Source organism: Trematomus bernacchii, unplaced genomic scaffold (genome assembly GCF_902827165.1).
Source record: "Trematomus bernacchii unplaced genomic scaffold, fTreBer1.1, whole genome shotgun sequence".
In the NCBI taxonomy this organism is placed as follows: Eukaryota; Metazoa; Chordata; class Actinopteri; order Perciformes; family Nototheniidae; genus Trematomus; species Trematomus bernacchii.
Window position 1 is genome coordinate 2,227,206 of NW_022987547.1, and position 25,564 is coordinate 2,252,769.

Here is a 25,564-nt window from a genome sequence, read left to right on the forward strand (position 1 = left end):
GATGTCATTGTGTTACGGAATTAAACAAAGGAGTCCAATCGAGACGTTTCAGGCAGGGGGGGGGGGGGGAACTTTGGGATTTTAGCCTTTGCCGACCATTGACATGCACCAAAACCTATACAACACGCTACAGGAAAGGGAAACCTCCCAAAAGCATCATAGGGCCTCTTTAAAGACGTTAAACTGCTTTTGGGCTGTAACTTAAATGAATTAACTTCATACTCCATCTTGCTCGGCATTATTTGATGGTGTTCTGCACACAGGCATAGAAGTATAACTGCTTCGTTTTCAAGGAGTACATGCACTTGTCAAACCACTGATGCATGTACAGAACTCAGTCTGACAGCCAGTGAAATAGGTTGATACATTTTAATGGTGTACCCACTGCCTTAATACCACAAAGCAGTGAAACAGTGAATTAAAAAAGGAAGAATAAGGTAGGAAGCAAGGAAAGAGAGAAGAGAGCGATCAAGCGTACCGTGGAGTGCAGACATTTATATTGTTCTCTATACATGGGTCTGTTTAATGAGAGAAGACTCTTACAAAGTTACTTCTGTTGAAGTCAGTGATGTGATTGAAGGGGATGTGCTCTGTAATCCTGAGTGACAGGACACTAGATCGCTCAGACCTGTCTGTCTGACTGTGTGTCTGTCTGTCTGTCTGTGCGTGTGCGTGTGTGTGTGTGTGTGTGTGTGTGTGTGCGCACATGTCTGCATTCGAGTGAGTGCATCTCCAAACTGTAGTGCTCGTCAAAGCCAGGAGTCATTCTGCTTTGTTTTGTACTGCTGGTCACGACTCAAGGATGGATATTAAACAAATGAGCACACACAAGGGCACACATTCGATCACACAGATGTGCTCGCAACGCAGTGTGTGTCTAACGTTGTGTGTCCATGAGCACAGAATCGTAGATACGGATCTATATAAAGCTAAAAAAACAAAGGATTGTTCTGTTTAATTTAACTAAAATAGGCTCTTTGCCTAGGAGCACACCACTTCCACCAATAACTTTGTGTTTCTCTCTTGCTGCTTCAATCCTTCTGTTTGATGTTCCATCTGTTATTCTGTATGCGTCTGTATTATTAACGAGACAGAAACACACACAAAAAACCTGTATGCTGGCCGATAACACTTATGATTCAGTCTGAGGCTATTATTGATTGATAAAAGAATCAGTCCTCAATCTTAAAAATAGGATTTCTAGAATTTGTTACTTAATGCTTGAACATAAATCAGTTCTGTTGTCTGGATTTCTATGCACACTTCTACTCAAAACCAAGAATTGTGTTCAAATGGGATTATCTCACTATACTGACATCATGTTTTTTGAAGAAAATTAAGCAAAACGACAAGCCCAAAAAACAACGGCATAAAACACAAAAAAGGAAGTAATGATAGGTAAACAGTGTGTACAATGTGTATGTATATGTTCATGTGTTGTGTGTTTAAGGTCTTTACCACTCCTCCATCAGGTTTGCGGATATATCCATATCCGATAGTTTTGTCGATAAAGAAGCCATAGTCTGAACGACGTAGGTGACCAACAGGAATGCCGTTACGGTGAACTGCTTCCAAACCAAACATGGATACTTTCCTGAGGGAGAGACAGAGGAGGAGAGTGTTTAACAGTCAAACAAACAACACACATTCATTTTGCACACTCAGCTAATTTATTGTCATGTTGGAGTTTTTCTTTTAAACACAATTAATTTGATCTGATTCCAACACTGACTCGCTCATGCACACACATACACAAAATCCCTCTTATACAAATACACAAATACTATTATAATACGCATATTCACACTAATTATATCTGTCAGGACCAAACAGAATATGCCCACTTTGATAAAATGTCTTTCTCGTAAAGAAAGCAATGTTTTCATCTCAGAAAATCTCCTCAAGATCAGAGGGAAAACATTTGTTTTTGTTTGACCATCATGCGTTTGTAACATTTGTCTTCCCACAACTCATTCAAGAGTGTAAACCTCCAGCTGAAGATTAAAAATTAATATGAACCGAACCGTGATTTGGTGGAATTGCATCCTAGCGGCTGAACCAAGTGGAACATTTTGAATGGTTAATGTGTTTTTCGGACAAAGATCTAATGGAAACGGATAGTCATGTTTAATAAAATAATTTGCAGAGTGTTAAATGTCTAAAAAGAGAAACCACAGAAGGGAAAATCAATAAATATTAAATTAAACTGCATCTCCACCCTGACACACAATATATCCGTACACATGGTCTTCTTCAAAATCAGTATTACATTAACTCACTGCACATTTGGTAAATATATTAGTAAGTAAAGTAAGACAATTCTTTAAATTATTTTAGGCTTATGTTAAGAAATCTATTTATGGAGGAAGTCTAAGTGGCTGCAGGAAGCTTTATTTTAACACATTTATTTTACGTCAGTGCTCAAATGTGCGATTGTTGTAAAGATAATTTCATTCCTAGTAGCATATAATCTCAGTCTTTACTTACTCATCAATGGTGAAGCAGACGATGCGCCTCCTCAGCCCCTCCTCCTTCTGTTTCTCCAGCCTATCACGGCCCTGGAATGGGATGGAGCTCTTCATTTTGCAGGTGAAGCCTAACCCTGACTCTAGGGGTGTGTCATCAGGGCGAAGGTCTGCGTGCCAATGCCTGTAGCCTGATTATTAGGGGGGAAAGGTAGACATTAGGGATGAGAGGCACCAAGGGACTGTTATTTTAGGGGTTAGTGATTTATTTAAATAGTTACCTTTCTCTATGCTGAGTGAGTCTATGGCCCTGTAGCCTGAGTTGATGATGCCGTGCTTTGCCCCAGCAGCCATGACAGCATGGTAGACCGGAAGGCAAGAGTCTTTGGGTATGTGCAGCTCCCAGCCGAGCTCTCCGACAAACGACAGACGCATCGCCCGCACCTGGACCAGAGAGAGGAGGCTTAGAGAGATGGAGAGAGGCTGGTAGAGGCTGTCATGCCTTTGCTTGTGTTCAAACACACACACGTTACTTTTAAATGAGCAGATCTACCGGTAACGAATCTTAATATAAACAGCAGCCACCATGTGCAGCAACTGGAGAGAGAAAGTCAATAAATCAGGATATAATAAATGGAATAGAATTGAAAAAAATGCAAGGATAAGATAAGGTTCACGCACATTGAAAGTGTAATCTCCCTTTAGAATTGAATTTCCAATTAGGTTGAATCCTAAAAAATACCTTTATGGGGATAAAAGGTGGAAATGACTGCAGTGAGTAAGGGGGATGGAGGTGACAGGGAAAACAGAATAAAAACAGAAAGAGCATGGAAGTTGGCAGGGCCTGAGAGGGGGGAAAAGGTGTACCAGATAATGAACAATAAAACTGAGAAGGAAGAAAAGTAAATGCTACAGATCAAAAAAGAAAAAGGATGAATGTTATCATCAAAAACTACTCCATTGTGAATATTTGGCATGGAAACATTTTACTCAACACTTCCATTGTAGAGTTTTGATGAATGCAGCACAAACAGTGTTAAATATGGCAAAGCTTTCCCCCAAAACTACTAAATGTAATATATAACAATGCAAAATTGTGTATTTAAAACTACAAGTAAACTAGAAAAAGGATGGAAATAGCTGAAGATACTGCAATGAATTTATGGAAGCAATCAATTAGGAGTGAGTATCTTGTCTTTTTGTTTTTGCACTTCTGAAACACAAACGACTTCCTTGTGTTTCTCCTTCATCTATAGGATTCACTAACGTTGAATCAAAGGCAGGCTGAAACTTCACTTTAGTGAATAGAAAATAATCCACTATGTTATGTAGTTTGCAACAACAGCTGTGTGGATTTCCACGGGAGTGCTTAATCTTAAATTAAAGACAAGAGTTTAAGATGACTTCTGTGTCAGGCATATATAATCACAATACAAACACTATGAGAATAACACCTAGGTTGAAGGATACCAGAATGAGTAGGATGCAAAATTATTTATTTAAAACAAGTAGGAATGCTTAAGAAAAAAAAGAAAAGGAAGCGAGCGAGAAAATGTGGGAGGGAGTGAGAAAAAGAGAGAAAACTCTCCAACAGTTTCCCCAGTGGGTGCTGTGACAGCCAGGCCATCTGGCCAGCCAGGAATCACCCTGGGCCCCATATGTACGCCATGAAACTCTGGGGAGGACAGTACATGTAGGCCCACGCAACACAAAAAACTCTCCGCCAGATACACAGGCGATAAACTCAAGCAATCCCTATGCACATACATCTACCAGGCAAACATCAAATATAGACATAGAGCACAGACACAAGTAAGATATTGCATACAAACATGAATTAATCACCGAACACGCATACCAGCACACTGCATCAACTGGGAGGATAGAGAGTCTAATGAGATATGAGGGGGGCACGGGGCAGAGGGAGAGAGAGAGAGAGAGAGAGAGAAAGAGCACTCTGCTCTCGCAGCAGTGCAGCCATTAAAATGTCACCCGGACGAAGCCAGCAACCAGCTGGAACACAGCACAAGCAGCACACACACGCGCACACTAACACTTCTGCAGAGCTGTGAGAAGATGCTGACTGCAATCACCGGAGCGTTGAATAATTTATGCAAAAGCAACTAAGACAGAGCGAGTGTGTGTGGACATATGCGTCGCTGCATGGGCCGGTACTACATGCTCCGTTTGATCCAAGGCCAGGTACAATGTGGAGGTCAAACTGAGCGGCCGAGGCTTCAGTACCTTACAGCACGTGATGGTGTATGCATGTTAGTGAGTGACCACCGCATGCTGGAGCCAAACTGTTTGCTTTTGGCTCGACTGTTTCCAACATGGTGGCTGGCAAAGAAATGCTCAGTTTGCGGCCAAACAGTACACAAACAAATATTTGTTGTATGCCTTCGTTCATTTTTGTAGAAGGGATATCCATGCTGAATGCAATAACTGTGCAGGAATATATTTTTTTAAATATTTTTTTTACGTTATTATAGTTTTCTTCAAATAGTTTTCTATCTGTGTTTTACATTTTTGTTTTGTTTTTACGTCTGCACCACAACACCAAGTCAAATTACTCGTATGTGTTAATATACCTGTTAATAAACCTGTTTCTGATTCTTGTGATTCTGAGTAAGAAGTGGGGTCAACCACATATTGCCTTTGGTTGTAGTTAAGACTTCTCCATTAGAATTAGCTTCGCAGCCAGAAGCAAATGCTTTACTCGCCCCTTCGTACATTTAGAGTGGAGGAGGTTGTTGCCAGTATTAATTTGGCACATTTGACCATTCCCCCAACTGTTTGGAAAACAGAATAAAGTATAAATATATGGTTTTCCAAGTGCTTGTAAACAGCTGCGCAGTTACTCTATTTATGAGTTTGGAGTTGTTAGACCTGAGGGGAGGAAGTAGAAAGAGATAGAAGGCAGTGAGGGTTAGAAAAGAAAGGTCAGGACAGACATCTATCACACAAATGCATGCACACAGTCTCAGATTTCTGCTCACTTAATGTGTGTGTGTTCACCTGATGCCCTGCTGCGCTGACAACTTTGTGGGTGGAGAAGGGGAAAGCTTCGTTGCTCAGGTCGGCGTCCAACACCTCCTGCAGCACCTCTCGACTGCACATACAGAGAAACACAGAAACAGAGATGCTCAGTCAAAATATTTAGCACCTGCACCTGTGCAACTGCTGTGGAAAAAGATACTAGATTTGCTTACTCGAATATCAGATGTTCAAGAAAGCAAAACAAAACTAAGTAACACTTATTATATTAGCTATAGAACCATCTTCCCCTCTCCCACAAACACACCAAGAATGAATATTACATAAAGATGAGTCAACAGAAAGAAACCCTAAGTTTAGCTTCCTATGCTGCGTGTGTGTTTGTGAGTGGGCAGGTATACAGGCAATATTTTTGAAACAGTGTGGCATGAAGCCAAGGCTGAAGATATTTGGGGAGGGAGTCCAGGTTATGTTTGCGTGTGATGTACATGCTTGTGTATCTATGTGGGGGCGTCCTACTTTTTTTCCTACAGCAATTGATGTGTTCATAGTTGGATGTAGAAACGGGGATGTTCGTATGTGAATAAAACATTTCTTGCATATATGCACGAGTGAGCCAGTACTGTATAATGCACAGGCTAATATTCTCTTCGGGCTGTCCTCCAGTTTCTGTCTGAGTAACTCACTGAACTCCCAAGACCAAGAGCAAGGCCAATTAGCTATATGCAATCAGTGACCGGCTGTGTGTGTGTGTGTGTGTGTGTGTGTGTGTGTGTGTGTGTGTGTGTGTGTGTGTGTGTGTGTGTGTGTATAGCCTGCATCTAGCAAACCACCAATTTGTTTCTCTGACTTGCCACTTAACTGTGGCTCTCAGCTGTGAATCAGATTATGAATACATACAGACACACATATGTCTTCTCTCACATGATTTCATATATTATCAATATGGTTCATAATTACAAGGCAACAGACGAGCACCCTGTTGCAAGCTGTGCGAGCAAAAAACTGCAAATCCAGATACTCCTTCTTCTGGAGGATTGGAATTCACAGGCGAAAAAGTTCTCCTCAAACTTTAAAGATATCAATTGGCTATCTTAGAAAACAAACCCCATACATTGGAGGGTTGATTTTTAGCAATTCCTCATTTGTGGCAGAAACAATAACATGGAAGCTGGGATTCATCACGTTGCTGTTCAACGAGAGATGCAATACAGACGCTAATCTTGTTTATATTACTGATACGCACACATGTGATTTTAATACAAACACTCACAAGCTAAATGCACTTTGGATGTTCAGGAAAACTCAATGAGCTACATAATCAACCTTTTATGAGCATGTGGGAATTCATAATGAAACATACACACACACACACACACACACACACACACAGTATATATTGGCTTTCTGCTGCTAGTGACGCACTGATTTCTGGTTTGACGTAAGCAATAAGAGCAAGAGCGACAGAACAATCTGACAAAGGGAAAGAGGACACAGAGAATAGGCGATTGAGAGGAGAGATTTAAAAAAAGAGCTGGATAAGATCTACAGAGACATGAGTCCGACAGTGAAGAAACAGAGGAGAACAGAAGATGAGAGAAAAGCCTCAAGGAGAAGAAGAAATCGACATAGCCCACACAGAAAACAGTGTGGCCTAACCCTGCTGCTGGGGAGAGGGAAGAACAAAGACGCAAGGTGCATGGAGGAGGGGGGGGGGGGCAGAGGAGGTGAGAGGGGAGGAAAAGATAGACCAGGAGTTTAGAGATAGAGATCGGGGAGAGGTAAAAGGTGGCCCTGCTTGCTATCCGAGTACAACAAAGGGAAAACTGCAAGAAGAGAGTGACAAGCTTGGACTACAGCCCATGTCCAAATGTGAGGTAGTGTTTATCCACGTACAGAACAAGATTTCTCATCCTGACAAATAAATCAATAGATGATGGTTCTGATGGATGAGGGTAAAAGGGAAACTGTGAGTCTCATGTTCAAAGACATCACAGTCCCTGGTTGTCCTCCATCAGTAAAATCTGCAGGCTGTAAAATGTCATAGGTGTAATATAAATTCTGTAAACAGAGTTTTTGACATTTATACTTTGAAGGTCATCACTGTAGTGTTAACACAGGGGAGTCCTTATGGCAGGGATGTGGGATAAGAGATATGATTCTATAGGATTACCTTTCATTACTAATATCATGTAGAGAACAGTAGAGTGTACGGATTAGAGGCCTAAGATAACATCACCAGTGTCTACTATAATGGTTATCCTATAATATTCCTGGATTCATTCTTTGGTCATTAGGAAAAAGTGAAGTTAATACAAAATACCTAAAGCTGAGCCATTTTAAAGGTCATAATGCAGAGAAACGCAGAGTATTAGACAAATGAAGGGGAAGTTAAGCAATCACCAAATGTATTACAATTCATAAAATTGTTGATAAGATATTCCACTCAGGGTTATAATCATAAACCTAAGCTAAAGCTGAAAGAATTAGCAGTGACAAATATTGTCATAATATGGAACTTAATAGCCTTTTAGAAAAAAATAAACTGAACGATGTTTTTTCTGGTTTGAAAACAAAAGTAAATTATATAAATTATAAAGAATTGGTTCCAGTTGTTTTCCTATAAAAAGCAGCCAGTATGAATTTCTTTCAATTCTTCTTAGAGTAAACAACAGAACATGAAAAAATGATTTCTTTACAGCAGATGAAATTATGCCGCAATTGAAAAAACGAATTAATACAAATTATTTGAAAAATCAAAGCTAGTATTACCTTCTCTTTGCTACAGTAGGTGACTTACTAATAGACAAACATTGCCATGTAGTTGCTCGTGCCTTTAACTTTTCGCGTTTGCATGATTCAGGTGAAATATTGACGAGTCTGGCCCATGAACCTCTAACCCAAGATGTAAACTGTTGTTGACACATAGAGCGCCATTGATTTTTATCATTACCACTCACCCAGATGAGAAATTGATTTAAATTAGCTTTGAACGGTTTACAGCATCAGGAAACAGCCAATGGCTCCATTAAACGGCAGAAGTACTCTTTAACCCCCATGTTTCTGTATCCTGTTTTCAATCACCCTCCGTCCCTGCACACTGCCTCTCACCTCTTACGCCTATGGCCTCGAGAATGGGCACTTAACCCGCTTTCCTCTTATCGATCGTACAGCTCTTCCTTTCTGTTTCACAATTGCTTGTGTCTAGGATGTGAATCATAACCCTTCTATTCTTTTTTTTTTTTTTACTCTCTTCTCCAACCCTCTTCTTTTGCCCTTTTCTTCACCTGGATCCATGAATCATAAAAATGTCTCCATTCATTCGTAGCCGTCTTCCATCACTCTTTTGTTTCCTCACCTCTTGGGTCCCTGGATGCTGATCATCCCCATGTCCTCAGAGTGGTCCGTTAGCTGGCAGTTGAAGCCTTCATCCTGAAGAACGGTTCTGATGTGGTTCCAGTTGTGTTCTGCCACGCCTCCTCCAATGGCCAGGTAGTAGACATCACCTGGAGCAAAGACAGGAAAGAAATTAAAATGGGTTAAGTGGAGTAAAGACAGCTGACAGAAGAAACACACAACAACAACAAAAATACTATACTATGGCATATTCTGCTGTTACACATTTTGTTGAACATAGCTTCCAGAAAAAGGGGTTGGAACCACATCTATTTTTTTACTCTTTATTTCGCCTCTCCCTCTCAAACACTACTTGTGCTACAGTAGGATGATAGCATCAAAATGGCAGCACAGAGCTCTGCAACCGGCTCCCAAAAGTTTTGGTGTCTGTTTCTCCATAAGAGGAAACTCCAGAGAGATTCAGTCATACATGTCTGGAGAAGATTCTGTTTTGCGACATCTGCGACAAGCAACAGTATCAGAGTGGAAAGTAATAACCATTTTTTACCTGCTTATGTTGTAAGTTAGCTTGTTAGCTTGTTGCTTGCAGTAGCTGACTTAGTTATTGGTTTTAAAAATATCCAATCATCTCTAGTGGGATGTTTTGGTAGTTGTTGGAAGGAAGCTTCAGGGTCTGGTTTACATGCAAAAACTGGCCACACTACCACCGTTGCTGTCAAAACTTTGATGTAAACTCTGTACTGCTCTGCGCTGAAGGTTTCATGTTTCTTTGCCGATGTTGTGTCAACAGCTACACAACAACGATTGCCTTTCAATGTTATGACATACCAAATCTAGCTGTGTTTGAAACACAGATTTTAGGAGAGTGCACAGGCATCGCCCTTTTTCAGCACAATGTGAATGTGCATGTCTGCACATGTATTATTCAGTTTAGACAGGTTCATACATTTTAGGGGATTTAAAAATAAGAAAACACATTTTAAAATGGAGAGGGAATTTAAGTACAATGACAAATAAGATGGCATTAAACACAACAAAAGAGATACAGGTAGGAGCAAAATGATGGATAAAGACACAACAATACGTTAAACAGAGCTAAAGAACCATAAATCCAAAATGAGATACAATGCAATGACAGATACATCCAGCAACAGATAAATAAATTGTTCAAATTAAAATAAACAACACTGATGTGATGATAAAGAGAAAACTGTAACAATGGAGAGAGCAACAGATATAGCAGTATCACAGACAAATCACACTGTGGCTCACCATTGGACTGTGGGGCCAGGGGCATGTTGGCGGCACCAGGCTCCAGTCTGCTCACCGTCAGGTCAGCCTCCGTCCCTCCTCCCTTATTCAGCATGCAGGTATACACAGTAGAGCCTAAAACACACACGTAAATAATTAATTGTGCAGAAATTGTGGGCCAATTTAAAGTGTGCAGTCTCACAGAACGTAATCTCAGAACGAAAAATAAACCCGAACTTTAGGTCAATATTAAGTGACCCATTCTTTGTGAGTTAACCAGCTTCTGACCTTTTGCCTGCATTTCCCCCGCCCCCACCTTTGAGTAGGAATATAATGTTTTTTAATAAACTCAAGTGTTCTTTTACTTCTTTCACAACTTGCTTTAAAGGGGCAATAATTGTAAACCTCTGCCTCTAGAAATACACAACACTTAAACCTTTTCTTTTTGTAAAATAGTAACCAAGGTAACATGATTACATAGCTTAATGAACATATTCATAAAGAGAACATGATTGAAATATTTCACTTATGGTAGAAGTCTGTATTTATTTACACAAGACAAATAATAACATTCCCGTCATCCACGGCCAACGAAATTTTCAGTCATGTGTGTCTGTCCCTCTGTCATCTTTCATTGAAATAAATGATTGATGTTACAAGTAAACTGTCACTGCTACTAAAGGAAAGGCTGTGTGAATGTGTTAGCGTAGCATAAGTCGGCCCGCTGAGACATTAAATATTCTCGGAGCAAGTGTGACCACTGTGATTGCTGTAAGTGGGAAAGCAAGGTCAAATGATGTGTCATTTAAGATGTTGAGAAAGCATTTGAAAAACCACCTTCGTAGGTGGGGTGAGATCTAGATGGCATAATGAGTGGAGGATAATAAAGTGGTATTAGATGTGAGCTCAAAAGAAAATATGAAAACAGTTTACAGAAAATAAACAGCAGCAGTGCAAGCTGAAATGGTTACTCGAACAATTGAATGCACTTTTTTCTTAATGTCATTTAAGATGGAAAAGCGGTGGCTTATGAAAAACTTTTCCATGGATGAGATACTCTAAATTGGGAATATGCGGTTATTATCTTTGAGAGTGAATAATGCTGTAATCAATAACTGTATGTCTACCTTTTATGGTATATGTTATGCTATTAAATGAGTTATTACTGTATTTTCAAAACTGTACAGTGCTGAGTTTAATATATGTTAATATTGAAAAATGGTAAAAACTTCACATCCATAAATTGAAGCCAATTATATTGTGTCTGTATGCGCCTAGACGATTATGATGTTATTGATCAATTTGCTAAAAACTGGAATCACCTCTTATACCTATGGTTTTCTTGGTCCCTTTAATAATTGCTATTATAACAAAGATAAGATTACGACATAATTCAGTCATCAAAAGTATTTATTTACATTTGAAATAGTTTTTGCTCAAAAAGAAGAAGACTTAAATGATTAAAGATTCCATTTAAACCATGTCGCTACACTGTTGCATGACAGGGGACAATACTGTTGCAACCATTTTTTCTCTTTGAATTTGAATTCGTTTTGATATTACACAACTGCTTTTACAAGTTAAGTGCTCCCCATGACAAGTAGGGTGGCATGTGCAGGTCTCCTTTTAGTGGTGGAACCTTTGAGAGACATTTTCCAATCCCAGACAAAGAGACTTTAAAACTAAAAGATATATCTGTCCTGGCATTCTTTCAGAACTTGAGTTTCTGACATCCCTGTCAACACAGAGGAGAGGTATCCTATTCAGGCATTACAACAGATAGTGGTTGAAGTGAGAAATTGGAGGGAAAAGTGGAGAAATAATAGAATATCCGCATAACTATTTTTACCATTCTTACAAAGCTGTCATTGCAGAAAACAGGAACAGCTACAAAGACCAAAAACTAGCATTTCATATTTGTTGTATTTGAGATTTTGTCAAAGATTACGGTTTTCCTAAGAAGTTGGCATCTGTTTAAGTCCTTCCTTCCATGAATTTGCCCTTTTGATTCTGTCAATCTTTTGCCCATCTGTCTCTCTGTGTGTGTGTGTGTGTGTGTGTGTGTGTGTGTGTGTGTGTGTGTGTGTGTGTGTGTGTGTGTGTGTGTGTGTGTGTGTGTGTGTGTGTGTGTGTGTGTGTGTGTGTGTGTGTGTGTGTGTGTGTGTGTGTGTGTGTGTTCTCGCTGCAGCACACTGACCTGACTTCTTGTTGACATCAGCCGTGAACAGCCAATCAGCCGCCTTCTTGGCATCTGGTCCAGTCAGATAGAACTTTCCAAAGTAGGACATGTCGAACACCGCAACGCCACTTCTGCACGTGAGGCACTCACTCTTAATCTGCAATCATAAAAGAAAAAACCCAACACACATTTAATCAACAGTCCATGACTTTTTAAATATTTTTAAAGCTAGATCTTTGAAGGAAAATGTCATTACAACTGTGATTTTAAATGAAAAACAGAGTGATGCTGATGTTAAGGTTGCCAATTTCCTTCTGTGGCGTGGAGCTAATGTGTTTGTTTGCACTTGATGCACCAATAACCTTTCTGACTGTTCTCTCGTCACTGTCATGATTGTTTCCCATGAGGACACATGTGCCCTTTTCTCACGGGAGCCTTCACTCATCTGGGGACCATGAGTTTCTTTTTTGACCCATTCACGTTTATCAAAAAAGGAAGCGGCATGTAATCAAAAAACATTACTCGACTGAATCACACACATCTTCACACATTTACGCTTGATATCTTACCACTTCATGATGCGGAGGGAAGTCAAAGGTATACTCTTTGCTGAGCAACTCGTTGTATTTGTAGTTTTCATTTTTCTTAACGTCATAAGCCCCATAGTAATCGTAGTCTTTAACCTTCGAAACAGACAAACAAGCAGTTAGAGGCTAATTAATCATCCCTGTTTCCATGTGAGCAGAGGACAAAGCAGTGAGCCAGATTCTGTTTCCTTGTTGTCCGTTTTTGGCAAGCCTTGTGGGAGAATTTGCATCTTAATTGTTTATGTTTCTCCAAGTGCCTCTGTCAATACACAGATGTGAATAAATCATTAGCGTGCACATGCTTGTGTACAATAAATGAGTGCAGTGAAAGTGTCTCACAGGAGCGGCCCCATCTTTGTTGAACCAGCCAGGTCTCTCCCAGCCGTGCCTCTCCTGGAACACACAGCCCTGCTCCGTCAGCACCTAGGACAAACAACAACACACACTCAAATCAGTACATGCAGCTGAGATATATACAACCGTTAACAAATCGGGAATCAGTACATAACCAACGAGTAACATTGATCCAAAACATTTAGCTGAAGAACACTAAAACGCTCCGTAGGGCTGAAAGGCACTCAAAATTCAATCACAACAACCCTTCACATTACGCATACTGATTTTATCCCATGTTAAAGGTCACCTATTATGCAAAATCCACTTTTTCATGTCTTTTCTACATAAACATGTGTCCCCTCTGTGTAAAGAGATTCTGAAAGTTTCAGGAAAAAAGATTAGCTCTCTTTTTGTCCTGATCCATTTATATAAAAACCTGTCTGAAAATGAGCTGATCAGATTTTAGCCACTTTGTGATGTCAGAACGATTTTTTGGCTTGTGTAACCATTAGCCAATCACCAACCAAGGTAACACCTTATCACCTGAATCTCCTCCTAGAGCACCATTGTGTTCTTTTTAACCAAATATCTCTCAGAGGGGCGTGGGGAGGGGCTCCTTATTTTCATCTAAAGTAACAGACAGAGAATCAGCACCTTTGAAACAGGGCTGAAACAGAGGGGATTATGGGATGCTACAATGATCTGTTTGGTATTTGGAGCCAAACACTTCAGAGACATGTTTTGTATATAAGTGAGACCTATAATATATTGATGAAAAACAGTATAATAGGGGACCTTTAAGATAAAATATATACAATCAATGATGATGAGGAAGTGCAGCTTTTAACTGAGTACAACACAACAAATATAGTACACTTGTTAATCCTTGATTTCTTGACCAGTGTTAAAACAAGATATTACGCGCTCCCCATCGTCCTTGTTAAAATTGACAGTCGCCCACAGTTGGTAGGTATGTACTGCTATGCTCTCCTCCTAGCAGGCAGCTAGCTGTCTTTTGCCAAAACTTCCCACACCGAGCTATAATTACCCTCTGTGCTACCGAGGTGGAGAAAACGTGGAAGCAGCAGTGTCAGAGCTGGCCTGTTTGTGCTCTGAAATAATCTCGAATTGCCTCCTAAAAGCAGACAGTCTCATTATTTGCACAGCTCCCTTGGCGGATCAAACTCCTTAAGTAGCTCTTAGCCATAATACATGGCGCCGTGATGAGGAGCAAGAGCGAGTATCTTTAACAAAAAGCTCATTTAAAAAATAATAATTAGACTTCTTGTTTTTTTTTTTCTGAGTTACTCAGCCACCCTTGCATTTATCTGAGGCACTCCGACAGCAGGAAGGCTAGTTGCTAGGTGATGGCCCTCGACGAGTGATTAGCAGGGGTCTAATGGGCTGGCAGCCTAGGGTTGGACCAACCCACTCTCACAGGGAGCGTGCTCTCCTTCAAGCAACAGTCCGTCTACCTGAGAGCGACTATTTGTGTCCTTTCAGTGCTCTGTATTGTATCCGGCTAGCATAAGATCTGATGTCGTAATTATACTGAACATAACATGATAACACCTGATCCGGCACTTGTTATGCAAATGTAAGTATTCATTGCTGGCTAGAGGGATCTGTAATAGTGAGAAATTGAGTCATACTGATACAGTGTTGTACAACAGGATGGAAGATATGCCTGTAAATAACACTGCATGCTGACAACCTGTTGAGCATTTGAAGTGTTAACCAATTTGTATGTTAAAAAGTATCTTCAAATGCTATTGGAAATCGAAATCACCAATTAAATGTGGCCTACAAATATCTGTAATGATTAAGTTTGCTCTGCAGTGGAACACAGAAGCAAACTCTGGCCACGGTACATCTTTTTCTATTGCTGCCTGCACGCGCGTCATACGTCAATGGTGTGATTCTCTCAAGACAGGTGGTACTCTCTTTTGGAAAACACAGGGGATACAAAATGACCTTGACAGCAATACTTGGATTATGCTACAAGTAAGGCTTTCTAAGAAAAAGCAGCACATCTGTTTTAACTCAAGTTCTTGTGAGCTGTCAATCATACAAATGAAGTCCATCCTTTTGAAGTACAACATGTGTTTTTAAAATCAGTTCAAAAACTAAAGCAGACAGTTATGAATCTAAAACAGAAGTACATTCAAACACTTGTTATGAAGACACAATCTACATACTGAAAAACATTTAAATAAAAATCAACATCACGTAATGTTAGTGCTCATTCTGTACAACATCTTAAAGAACCTTCTGGGAAATCTGGTTAATTATGCATGAAAGGTGTCAGAGAAGCTTAATAAAACAAGCTGTAAGAAAGCAGTAAGCATGATCTACAAAACACATTGACAGCATCACTAATGCAATTTGTTTGACAGTAATCCGTTCTGAAAGAATGCCCTCATGCGTAAGCGGGGGTGAAAATCGCAACAGTTAAAAGGTAAATAAAGTCTGGAACAGGAGAGCAAGGGTATGTGGGTCATTAATGCATAAAATATGGTGGCGAGGCCCTTTAGGAGTTTGTGTCTGGCTAAGGAGAGAAAGGAAGCAGAAAGACATCCGAGAACCGGTAACCGAAGCTAAGTGTATCATTTATACTCATGTTGGCAAGGATGGCATTAATAAGTGTAGCTGCAGGGGATAAGTTACACTGCTAACTGCTGTCTGCCGGAGTCTGAATCAGCTTTTTGCCTTCAGATTTGAGCAGAGAAGACAGGAGGAGAGACACATATAAACATACTGAGAGTAATGAGCGAGAAGGGGTCACAGTTTGACAGATGATATCTTTTTAACACTTACATCAACAGTGCTTCAAGACGAGCTTGGCAAAAATATTAAAGGATAGAGACATGAAAGTGTACATTCAGTTTGTTCTACAATCCTATTTGCAGCTGAAATGAACTCAATTCAATGTGTTCTCTGCACTGTTGAAGCCTGCAGAACCTGGGGTTCAGTGGCATTGTTACTATATTGATTTCGCCTCATTACTGTCTCAATTATCCAATCAGATGCTGCGGTTAAAGAGGTCAGAAGAGGGAGAGAAATGCCGTAACCGCTTCTTTTCTCGCACAAACAAACAAATTGGAGCGAGAACAAAGACAGTGGCGATCCCAGAGGAGAGAGAGGGAGAAGCAGACATTACGTCTGAATAGAAGGATGAATAGGAGAGAAAACTGATTTTGGAGGACGTCAAAAAGAGAATACCAGAGAGAAATAAAATTGAAGGCTGTGGGTAGATGCATGGGGGAAAGAGAGAGGAATGAATGGCTTGAGAAGAAAACGAGAAAAAGAGGTGAGTCATGCAACCTCTAAAAATATAGGAAGAGATTGAAGATGCCAGGAAGGTTATATGGCAGCAGAGAAGCTCCTGCGACTTAGAGAGTGAAGCAGGTTTCATCTATGTTAGGAAACCTAGTCAATATGGGTCCAGAAAGATTCCCCCTCAGCTATGTTCAAGCCAAAAGGTCTAGATCCTGAAAGATTCACAGCTCTGCCTACACTTTTACGCAGAAAGTCAAAGCCCTGCTTACCTAACTGAAAGTGTTGGAATAGAGCCAAGGTTATACTTAATGTTTACCAGATGGAGGAACATTATTTATGAATATGGTTTTGTAACATCTCGGGGGAAATAAGAAGATGTGAAATGTGTTTGACTAATGATACTCTTCCAATAAAGACACAAACTGAATACTGTGTGTAGTCACAATATAAATAAATACAAAAACAACAGTCTACAAATATAACAGGGACAGACAAAGTGGAGTTATTGAGTGTTCAGTATTGTCTGTTAGCAGACAATGTTAGATTATCCCTTTTTTGCATCATTTATAACATGTTAAGAGAGAAAAATATGTATTTGCTTTCAAACCCAAGGTGACTCAACTTAAATGACTCATCAAACCACAGTTGAAAGCAGCTTGATCAAATCGCACAAGGAAAGACACACAACCGGATGTTTCCTTGAACTCTTCAATACACACCGCTGAGGCGTTCATGTACCTGATGAAAAGGATCCTTCCTCATGTTGCGGCTGGCCAGCGGCTCATCAAACGGGAACACCACAGAGTAGTTTTTAGCGTACGACTCGTGGCTCCTCTCTCTGATCCACTTTGGGTTGTCTGTCAGCGAGTTATGGAAACGCCTGAGACAGGAAAGAGGCGAATTCAAAAGATAAACGCTCATTAGAAGTCACACGCATTCCAATTTTATTAAAACGTTTTTATTCTGGTTCCTGCTGTCCTTTGCTAGAATGCTAAACAGATTATTAAAAGCATGTTTCTGCTTTGTCGGGTGGCGCTATCTGTATGAAACTTACTTTGATCACTGATTATTTTTATACAGGCTTAGTGTGCATTTGATGTACCTCGCAGGTGATTCGAGGGGGGGGGGGGGGGGGGGGGGGGGTGTCATTCACATTATTAGCAACATTTTCAAAAGGGTTAATCTGCCACCCCCTCTCTCTCTCTCTCCATCCTTTAGTGGCGAAGAGGGTGCCCTTAACAAAATACACAGGGTGCAGCCCCCATTATAAATGATCCTAATGCCTACTGGATGTACCTGATGTCATAACCGTACATATCCTTCTCAGGGCGGCCATGTATGATCCAGTGAGCCAGCTCTCGTCCACAACCACCTCCCAGCATCATGCCTGACAGAAACCAATACAAAAGGGAAAGAAATGATAACACAGAAGTCATTTTCAGTTCCTTATATAAAACATTTCATAACAAAAAAAGGGCAATTTAGCTTTATCTAATATTTGAAAGTGAGGATTTGATTGAATGTCTTTGGTTTTGGATTAGGGCACTACTAAACAATAATAATGTTCAAGACCTCCACCAAGGATGGTGTGTTTTCGTCTCCATTTGTCTGTCTGCTTCTTCTTTTATCAGCAGGATTCAATGAAAAAATAATGGGCCTGAAACTTAGGTTGAATGTGTTGTTGGAATAACTGGAAATGTTGTTCCTCTACTGGGAACATTCATGTGAACGCCTCATCAAGGCATGAAAAGCGATTTATAAAGAGTTATCATATTACTATAAACAAGTTTTTGAACGCTTTGAGGAATAACATACAACACATCTTCTTTGAAGCATCGATGTTGTTTCCAAATTACGACTTAAAGCTCACAAACACAATCGGACTCATTAGAACTTCTCAATTCTAGCTATCCATTTATCTGTATTGAAATAATTGTTTAGTCGATGAAATATCAGACGAATAGAGAAAAATAACTGCTAATGAAAATGATTGTTGGTTTCAAAATCTATACCCAAATCACATCCAATTGTCACAGATTACTGGTTAGAAAATAAGATGCGAACAACATAAAGGACCTCTCACTGTCTGCCTGCCTGGAGGGCTGAGAGTATGTCTCATTAGTTTGGAAAAGAGAAGAGATGTTTTCCTCTGTAACAGCCTCTATAGGTCAGCCGACATAGAGGATGGTTTTGACCTTTGTTCAGTGATTTGACCCTCGCCTCTGAGCAATCTAACCTCATCAGTTGAAGTATGCTGTTTTTTTTTCAACCCGACCCACAAACACAATCTGACAATTCAATATTTTATCCGTCTGTTCTAAAAACAGCTGGGTTAATCTCCAGCAACCCCCTTCTTGTGTTGCTGGTCATCTGCACACACACACACACACACACACACACACACACACACACACACACACACACACACACACACACACACACACACACACACACACACACACACACACACACACACACACAACACACACACACACACACACACACACACACACACACACACACACACACACACACACACACACACACACACACACACACACACACACACACACACACACACACACACACACACACACACACACACACACACACACACACACACACACACACACACACACACACACACACACACTCCTTGCATCCCTCCTTCACCCCCATCTCCATCTCTCACAGCAGGCCCTCTCCCTTTATCTCTCATCGCTTCACTCATCTGCGGACACTGTCACTCCGGGCCAAGCCGGGGTGGATGTTTGAATGGTGGAGAGGGAGGAAGAGGGATGGAGGGAGGAGGAGGAAGGCGGTGGGGCGATGATGGAGTTCTCCCAAGACAACGTGGAGACAACCAAGAAGGCGAGGTGGCACTGATAAATGTCACCCGAGATAACTGCCCTGATGTGTGAGCGTGGATCTGCGTGTGAACCCTTACGCTGGTGCTTCCACTCATCTCATCATCCCTCCTTCCTGCCTTTGTACTCTCTGTCTGCTTCCCCGCTATCGCTATCTCGCTCTATGATTGTTCGTTTATGCTGCGCAAACATTTGTTCCTTTCCATGTCATTATATATCACCCCTTCTCCGCTCTTCTGTATTGCCCTCAGATTCTTTTTAGATAGTTGCTCTCTTCTGACATTTAAAGTGATGCCGCTAGTGATTAAAAATATGCTTTTGAAGAGGAAGCAGACATGCCAAATTGTATTTATCCTTCTCTACCATAGTACCGTAAGCACATTAAATCTCTATTTAGGACAAAACTGTGATACATTTGATTTAAATCTTTACGTGTTTATGAGTTGTAGGTCAGACATTCCAACACCTTGGACAATAAGTGAGGATGTGTTAGCATAAAGATTGCTAGTAAGGTTATGTCAAACGTTTAATACCAGCATCTGTAAAGACAACTTTTTACACAATCTCATTTGTGTAACCTGTAAAGTAAAATCAAGAAGCAACCAGACCTGTAAATTAACTCTGCTTGCCATAATGACTATAAAGGTGACTATAAGCAACTTGGTAACACATGTAAGAGGTTCAGCAGTTCAAAGCAATTAAAGAACCATAATTAAAATAAATTAATTAACTAAAAGTTCAGCATGGTTGTTTTGACACATAAATTAACTAACTTAATTTTGTCAGGTAACAAAAATAACTTTCAGTACGTAGAGTTACTGATTGCTTGGAAACTAAAATTAACATTATTAAATTGGGCGGCTGTGGCTAAGTGCTGGACTTCGAATCAGGGGGTAGCAAGTTCGAGTCCCACTGCAGTCAGCATGTCGTTGTGTCCCTGGGCAAGACACTTCACCCCAAATTGCTCCTGTGGGGATTGTCCACAGTACTGAATGTATGTAAGTCGCTTTGGATAAAAGCGTCTAACAAATGACATGTAATGTAATGTAATGTAACACCAAGATAGCCGAAACAACTGGAGGCTTTAAAAGTTATTCTGTGATGGATGTAATAGAGAGAGGGAAAAGAAAGACATTAAAGTGAGAAGGGTAGGTAAAGGACTACATGAGGAAAGGTGGACGTTTTTGAGCTCCTGCTTTGATCGGACTCTGTTGTGTTGTTGCATGCTGAATGCAGATATGTGTGTGTCAGGCAAGTGAAAGGCATTGAGAATACCCTTGCTGTGCATGGCAGGAAGAAATTCCTTATTAGAATAAAGTCACCGTTACCGATGGTGTGATAGCTGGGGGACGCTGGGCCCATTTCAATGAGCCTGGTGAAAGCTTGGCACATCAAAACCAGAGGACAAGGGGAATGCAATATTTTATCAACCTGGATTCAGATAGGAATGTGACATTTTTATTTGCGTCAAGTAGAAAAAAAATAAAGATTTACAAGGAGGGTTGAACGTCCATGTTCGATTCTGACCTTGGGACTTTTATTGTTTGTAATTGTTTTAATACAATTCCCAAAAGCCCAATCTGAAGTCAATCACTTGTTTTGTCTGGACTTAAACAACCAATCAGTTACAGAAATGTACCATAATGTCCTTGATGATTAATGATCTCATAATAAACGAATTGCTTAAATCACCTTATTCCAATCCTATGTAAAAACCTTATGCAATCTAATGAATCGAGTTATCAAAGGAACCAGCGGCTCAGGGAACGCAGTGTGTGCTCCCTGGTTAACCTGACAATGGATAACAAGTTGCTAACTGACCTACGATCAGGCTAATGGACAGAACGAGTGTCTCATGGATAAGTGGTAAGGGACTAAGAGAGCAAACAAGGAGCTTTTCAACAGCAGCAGGGATCCATCAGCAGTTTGCATCAAACGTAGAAAAAAAAACGACACTTCTGAAGCAAAAAACAACGGTCTCTCTGTTATGCGTGAGTGTAAAAGCGACTGTATGCTCGCTCATTAGCGCTCCACCTCTCGACCCCGGGATCTTTAGCTATTAAGCTTTTTCTCAAACGTCTGTTAGCACTGATGGCGATTACTTTACCCTTTACACCCCCTCTCTCTCTCTGGTATTCAGACATCTGAGAGACTTACATTCCTCCCCAGCTAATGTCAAAGGTATGCTTCCCTACATTATTCATTTGTGCCTTGAGAGTGTGCACAGAGATTGGTGAAGGCTGGGTCAAAGTATGGGTGAAAACACTCTTCGGCCGCTTCTCCTTGCTTGTTTTCCTCCCTGCTTATATTGCCAAGTACTGATGATTGCTTCAACCTTTCTATCTCTATCATTTCATGGTTCCCTTATGGAAAAGCTTTACACACTAAGTATTTGAAAGTGTCAGTCATACAGTATCTATCGTTTGTTTACAACTGTGTTCGATTTCTCCGTCCCTGCAGCACTTACCAGCGCTGTTGAAGCCACAGCCCAAGAAGAAGCCTCTGACCTCCGGGGCCTCTCCCATCAGAGGCTTATGGTCGGCTGTGAATGACTCTGAAAACAGAAGGAAGCAAGAAAAACTTTGTATGAAAGTTGGTTCATGAAAGTTGACAAATTTGACCACATATGACACATTTTTCTACTATGTGTAAAAGATGAGTGACAGCGATACCGTTTTGTCCAGGTCCCTAAAGTCTTTCCTGTGCTATAAGTTTAATAGTTGGGATTTTTTTATGTCAGCAGAAAGACTGTCCTATTTCATTACATCATTACATTGATGTGTCATCTATTGATTTTACATAAAAGTTTTAATAGAAGATCATTTTAGTTTTTTTAATAGCTACCATGTAATTTGACCTACTGGCTACAAATCAAAGCAGCATTTCTTTTACAAAAGTGGACAGGCAGGAGAAACCCATTTGTATGCAAATTACATTTGTTAAGCATTTTTATTTGTAATATTTTTATGAAAAAATGTGCTTAATATTGGATCTTTTCAATAGCATTCATATCATATGAACATATGACTGCAAATCTAGACAATATATTCTTTATAAACTGAAAAAGCAGCATACATCTGTTAATTGGTATTACATCCACGTATTCTTTTATATAAACATTTGTTTTTCATTGAAAAGTTTGAATTTCTTTCAATTGCTTCATGGTTATGTGACCAAGTGACTCCAACAAAATACCATATTGTGTTTGTACACACCTTTTTAAATATTATTTTAAGGGTTTTCCTATTTTATATGAATATTTCTATAACATTTCAGCTACTTCTTTATTGGATAGCTTTCATATCATGTGACCTTATGACTCAATATCAATGCAGGATTTGAAGAAAGCGCACTATTATGATTCAAAACTTCAAATGAAACAAAAGCCGGCCTCAAAGCGAGGGTCACTGCCAAGGAGATGCTCTGCAACAACTTTGATAAAATCCATCATTTTTGTCTCTCTTTCATCGGAGCTCTCTCCCCCTTGACTTCTGTTTTTCTCGCCACTCACTACATTTTCAACTCTCCCCTCTCCTCTTCTTATGTTTTTCTATTCCTTTAAGTATGCATCAATTTTTTCAATTGTCTTCTTCTGGTCATTCATCCCTACAATTGGTTGTAATTTTGTCTCTCGAAAACAGCTGCATCACACTATGATGATGAAAAACCCAATTCGATACTGAAACTATTCAGGCTAGCCACAGATTGGCTTACTCAACCACTTTCTAAACCTAATATTGCCTGGATAAAAACTCAGGCTCCTCTACAAATATTCATAGCCTGCTAGGTTAGATATTCATGAGCAAATACAGTACAGCGGTGCATAAGGTATTCCACAGATGGACACATTCTATTAATTTAAATGCGTCTAATTTAACCATTGAAGGTTGCTTGATCCTGGTTTTAAAACCTACTCTTGTGCATGCAGGATTTTTAATAAAAAATGATGATTTTGTGGAACTGCTGTGTGTATCTGTGTGTGTCTGTGTGTGTACTAGTACCTGGTCCACAGACGGTGGACTTGATGCCAGTCTGCTCCAGAACAGGAACTCTGTTGATGGCACCCTCAATATGTTGCGTGAATACATCCCAGTCCAGGTCAAACAGGCTGAAGGCAAAGTTATCGGACACCTGGGAAATAAAACAGCAGTAATGTACGTGAGGACTTAGTTTTCTAATTCTGGCCAAACACAAGTGTGCCATTTTATCTGCCCATGTTTGGATGTTTTTCTAAGAATCACTGTTCAAGTTAATGACATCCTGCAGGAACACAGTGATTTTCAGAAACAGGTGCTCTAGCAAGGGGGTGCATCTTCCATCAAGAAAGATCAAGAGATCAATTTTGTGAAAATGTAAATGCGCAACTGATTGAGCACTCAGAGGTTGATTACTGAGTGCATGTGTAGAAGATTGTGTATTTGTGCATTTTCTCTTCAGATTTGACTAAAACAAAGAACACAGATATAGTCCAGGCTGCTTTTAAAAACCTGGAATAACTGATTTTTTTGGCCAATTGGGGGCAGCAGTAAACAAGTTGTAAACACTGACGGGTCACCACCTTTCCCTGTAGGTCCATAACTAGGGGTGAACTCCATCTCATATTGTTATTTGGAACATCGACATTATAGAAATCTTGATTAGGTCCATTTAAAAAAAATATATAAACAAAATACTCAGGTCTAGCCGTTTGGTTTATTTCCCCACAAAATGATTCTACTCTACTGCAGTGGATGGTTGGATGTGTAATGTTGGTGCATCACCATGAAGCCAATGTCATCAAGATGTGCTCTTCCCTTTTTCTTTCTCATCACTGGTGACAAGAACACTGGGACCTTTGGTCCAAGTGACGGCATGAGCCTGTAGACCACCGACTGTGTGAGTAAGTCAGCACAGTCCTGTAGCATCTGTTGAATCGACTCTTTCCCACCAGAGAATAGACATCTGTCGAACCCCTCTCTGTTTCCTGTCCAAGCGTTAATTTACTCCCATCTGGACTTCACCTCCTTCAGCCTGGCTCAAATGCTTTTACATCTCATACTGGGCAGTGATGACCGCCTCGCCTTCAAATGTTCCCCTCCTACATTAATCTGACTGATTTAGGGTGCACAAAATAAAATTCCAGCACATCAGCTCATGCTATTTGCAATGATTTTATCAGTCATGCATATCTTCATGTACACTGGCAATGATCCGAGTACCTCTGCACTGGAATTTCAGTCATTCAGCTTTTGCATTCAGAGGGGGACTGCTTTCTGAGTCATTGCGGACATATCATACCAAATAACAGCAACTTACACCGTTAAATATAAGTTATCCTTAAGTCAGAAGCTAGGACAGGAAGGTAGAGCAAGAAAACACTTCCTATGGCTTTACAATTAGCGTCAGCGCGTTCACTTTCAATTCTGATTAAAACTTAAATGTCACAGGGATGTGCGAGCTGACAGTAGCTGCTTTCATGTGAACAAAGAATTTCCGCATTATTACCCAGGTCTGACACTCAAGCGGAGTATCTAAGGAGCAGCGTTCTTTGTCCTAGACGCCACACTTCTCTCAATGCCTCCCAAGCCATCGATCCTGCTCATCTTCACTCAGAAGGCTTTCTCTATTCTCTCCGTCTCCCTGCTAATTCTCCCTTCTGTATCTCCTCTTTCTTCCTCCATTTGCCTCAAGACATCAAAGTAACGCTCAGCTGCAGAACGAGAACAAAAGGAGCTGCTACTGCACAAAGAAATCCTCTAAAATGTAAAAAGCACTGAGGAGTCTGTAGACAGCCAAGCGGAAAGACGGAAAGTCATAAAGTCAGTGTTATTAGTGTCCCGCAAAAACCCCGTCTGGTGCCTTTTAGAAAAACCGAGACAAAATATTTACCTATGGTCAGGATATTATAATTTTAGTTTGGTTTGTTGTGGGTTTTTCAGCAGGATTATGGAAGACAACTTTCCATTTTTTTGAAAACTTAGTCAAAGAGTGAAGCATGGGTCAAGGAAGAATTCATTTGACTTTGGAAGCAGATCTGAATCAAGGGGTGGAAACTCAAATATTGATCATACGTAAAGGCCTTGACGAAGATCTGTTCTTACCGAGAGCCCTTATAGTTTTTACTATTTGGAGCTGATAATATTACAATTCAAATTAATATTTAAATATATAATTCAATATATCTTTAATTGCAGTTACTGACATGGCTAATTGTTAGAGTTGAACAGGTTAAATAGATGATAATCTTTACTTATGAATGGTCCCACA

The 25,564-nt window shown here is 40.2% G+C and overlaps 1 protein-coding gene across 4 annotated transcripts in view; it reads right to left on the minus strand.

The window, feature by feature from the left end:
• Nucleotides 1–25,564, minus strand: part of sardh (sarcosine dehydrogenase) — a 40,209-nt gene that overhangs the window by 2,891 nt on the left and 11,754 nt on the right. For all 4 annotated transcript variants that reach the window (XM_034122897.1, XM_034122896.1, XM_034122895.1 and 1 more), the window contains 13 exons: nt 23,320–23,449; nt 21,786–21,872; nt 17,748–17,838; nt 17,190–17,331; nt 13,176–13,259; nt 12,819–12,932; nt 12,268–12,406; nt 10,092–10,205; nt 8,821–8,968; nt 5,484–5,577; nt 2,747–2,909; nt 2,488–2,656; nt 1,459–1,594 (listed from right to left, as the gene is read on the minus strand). In XM_034122897.1, coding sequence (XP_033978788.1) covers nt 1,459–1,594; nt 2,488–2,656; nt 2,747–2,909; nt 5,484–5,577; nt 8,821–8,968; nt 10,092–10,205; nt 12,268–12,406; nt 12,819–12,932; nt 13,176–13,259; nt 17,190–17,331; nt 17,748–17,838; nt 21,786–21,872; nt 23,320–23,449 — 1,611 coding nt within the window. The remainder of the gene's footprint in view (nt 1–1,458; nt 1,595–2,487; nt 2,657–2,746; nt 2,910–5,483; nt 5,578–8,820; nt 8,969–10,091; nt 10,206–12,267; nt 12,407–12,818; nt 12,933–13,175; nt 13,260–17,189; nt 17,332–17,747; nt 17,839–21,785; nt 21,873–23,319; nt 23,450–25,564) is intronic.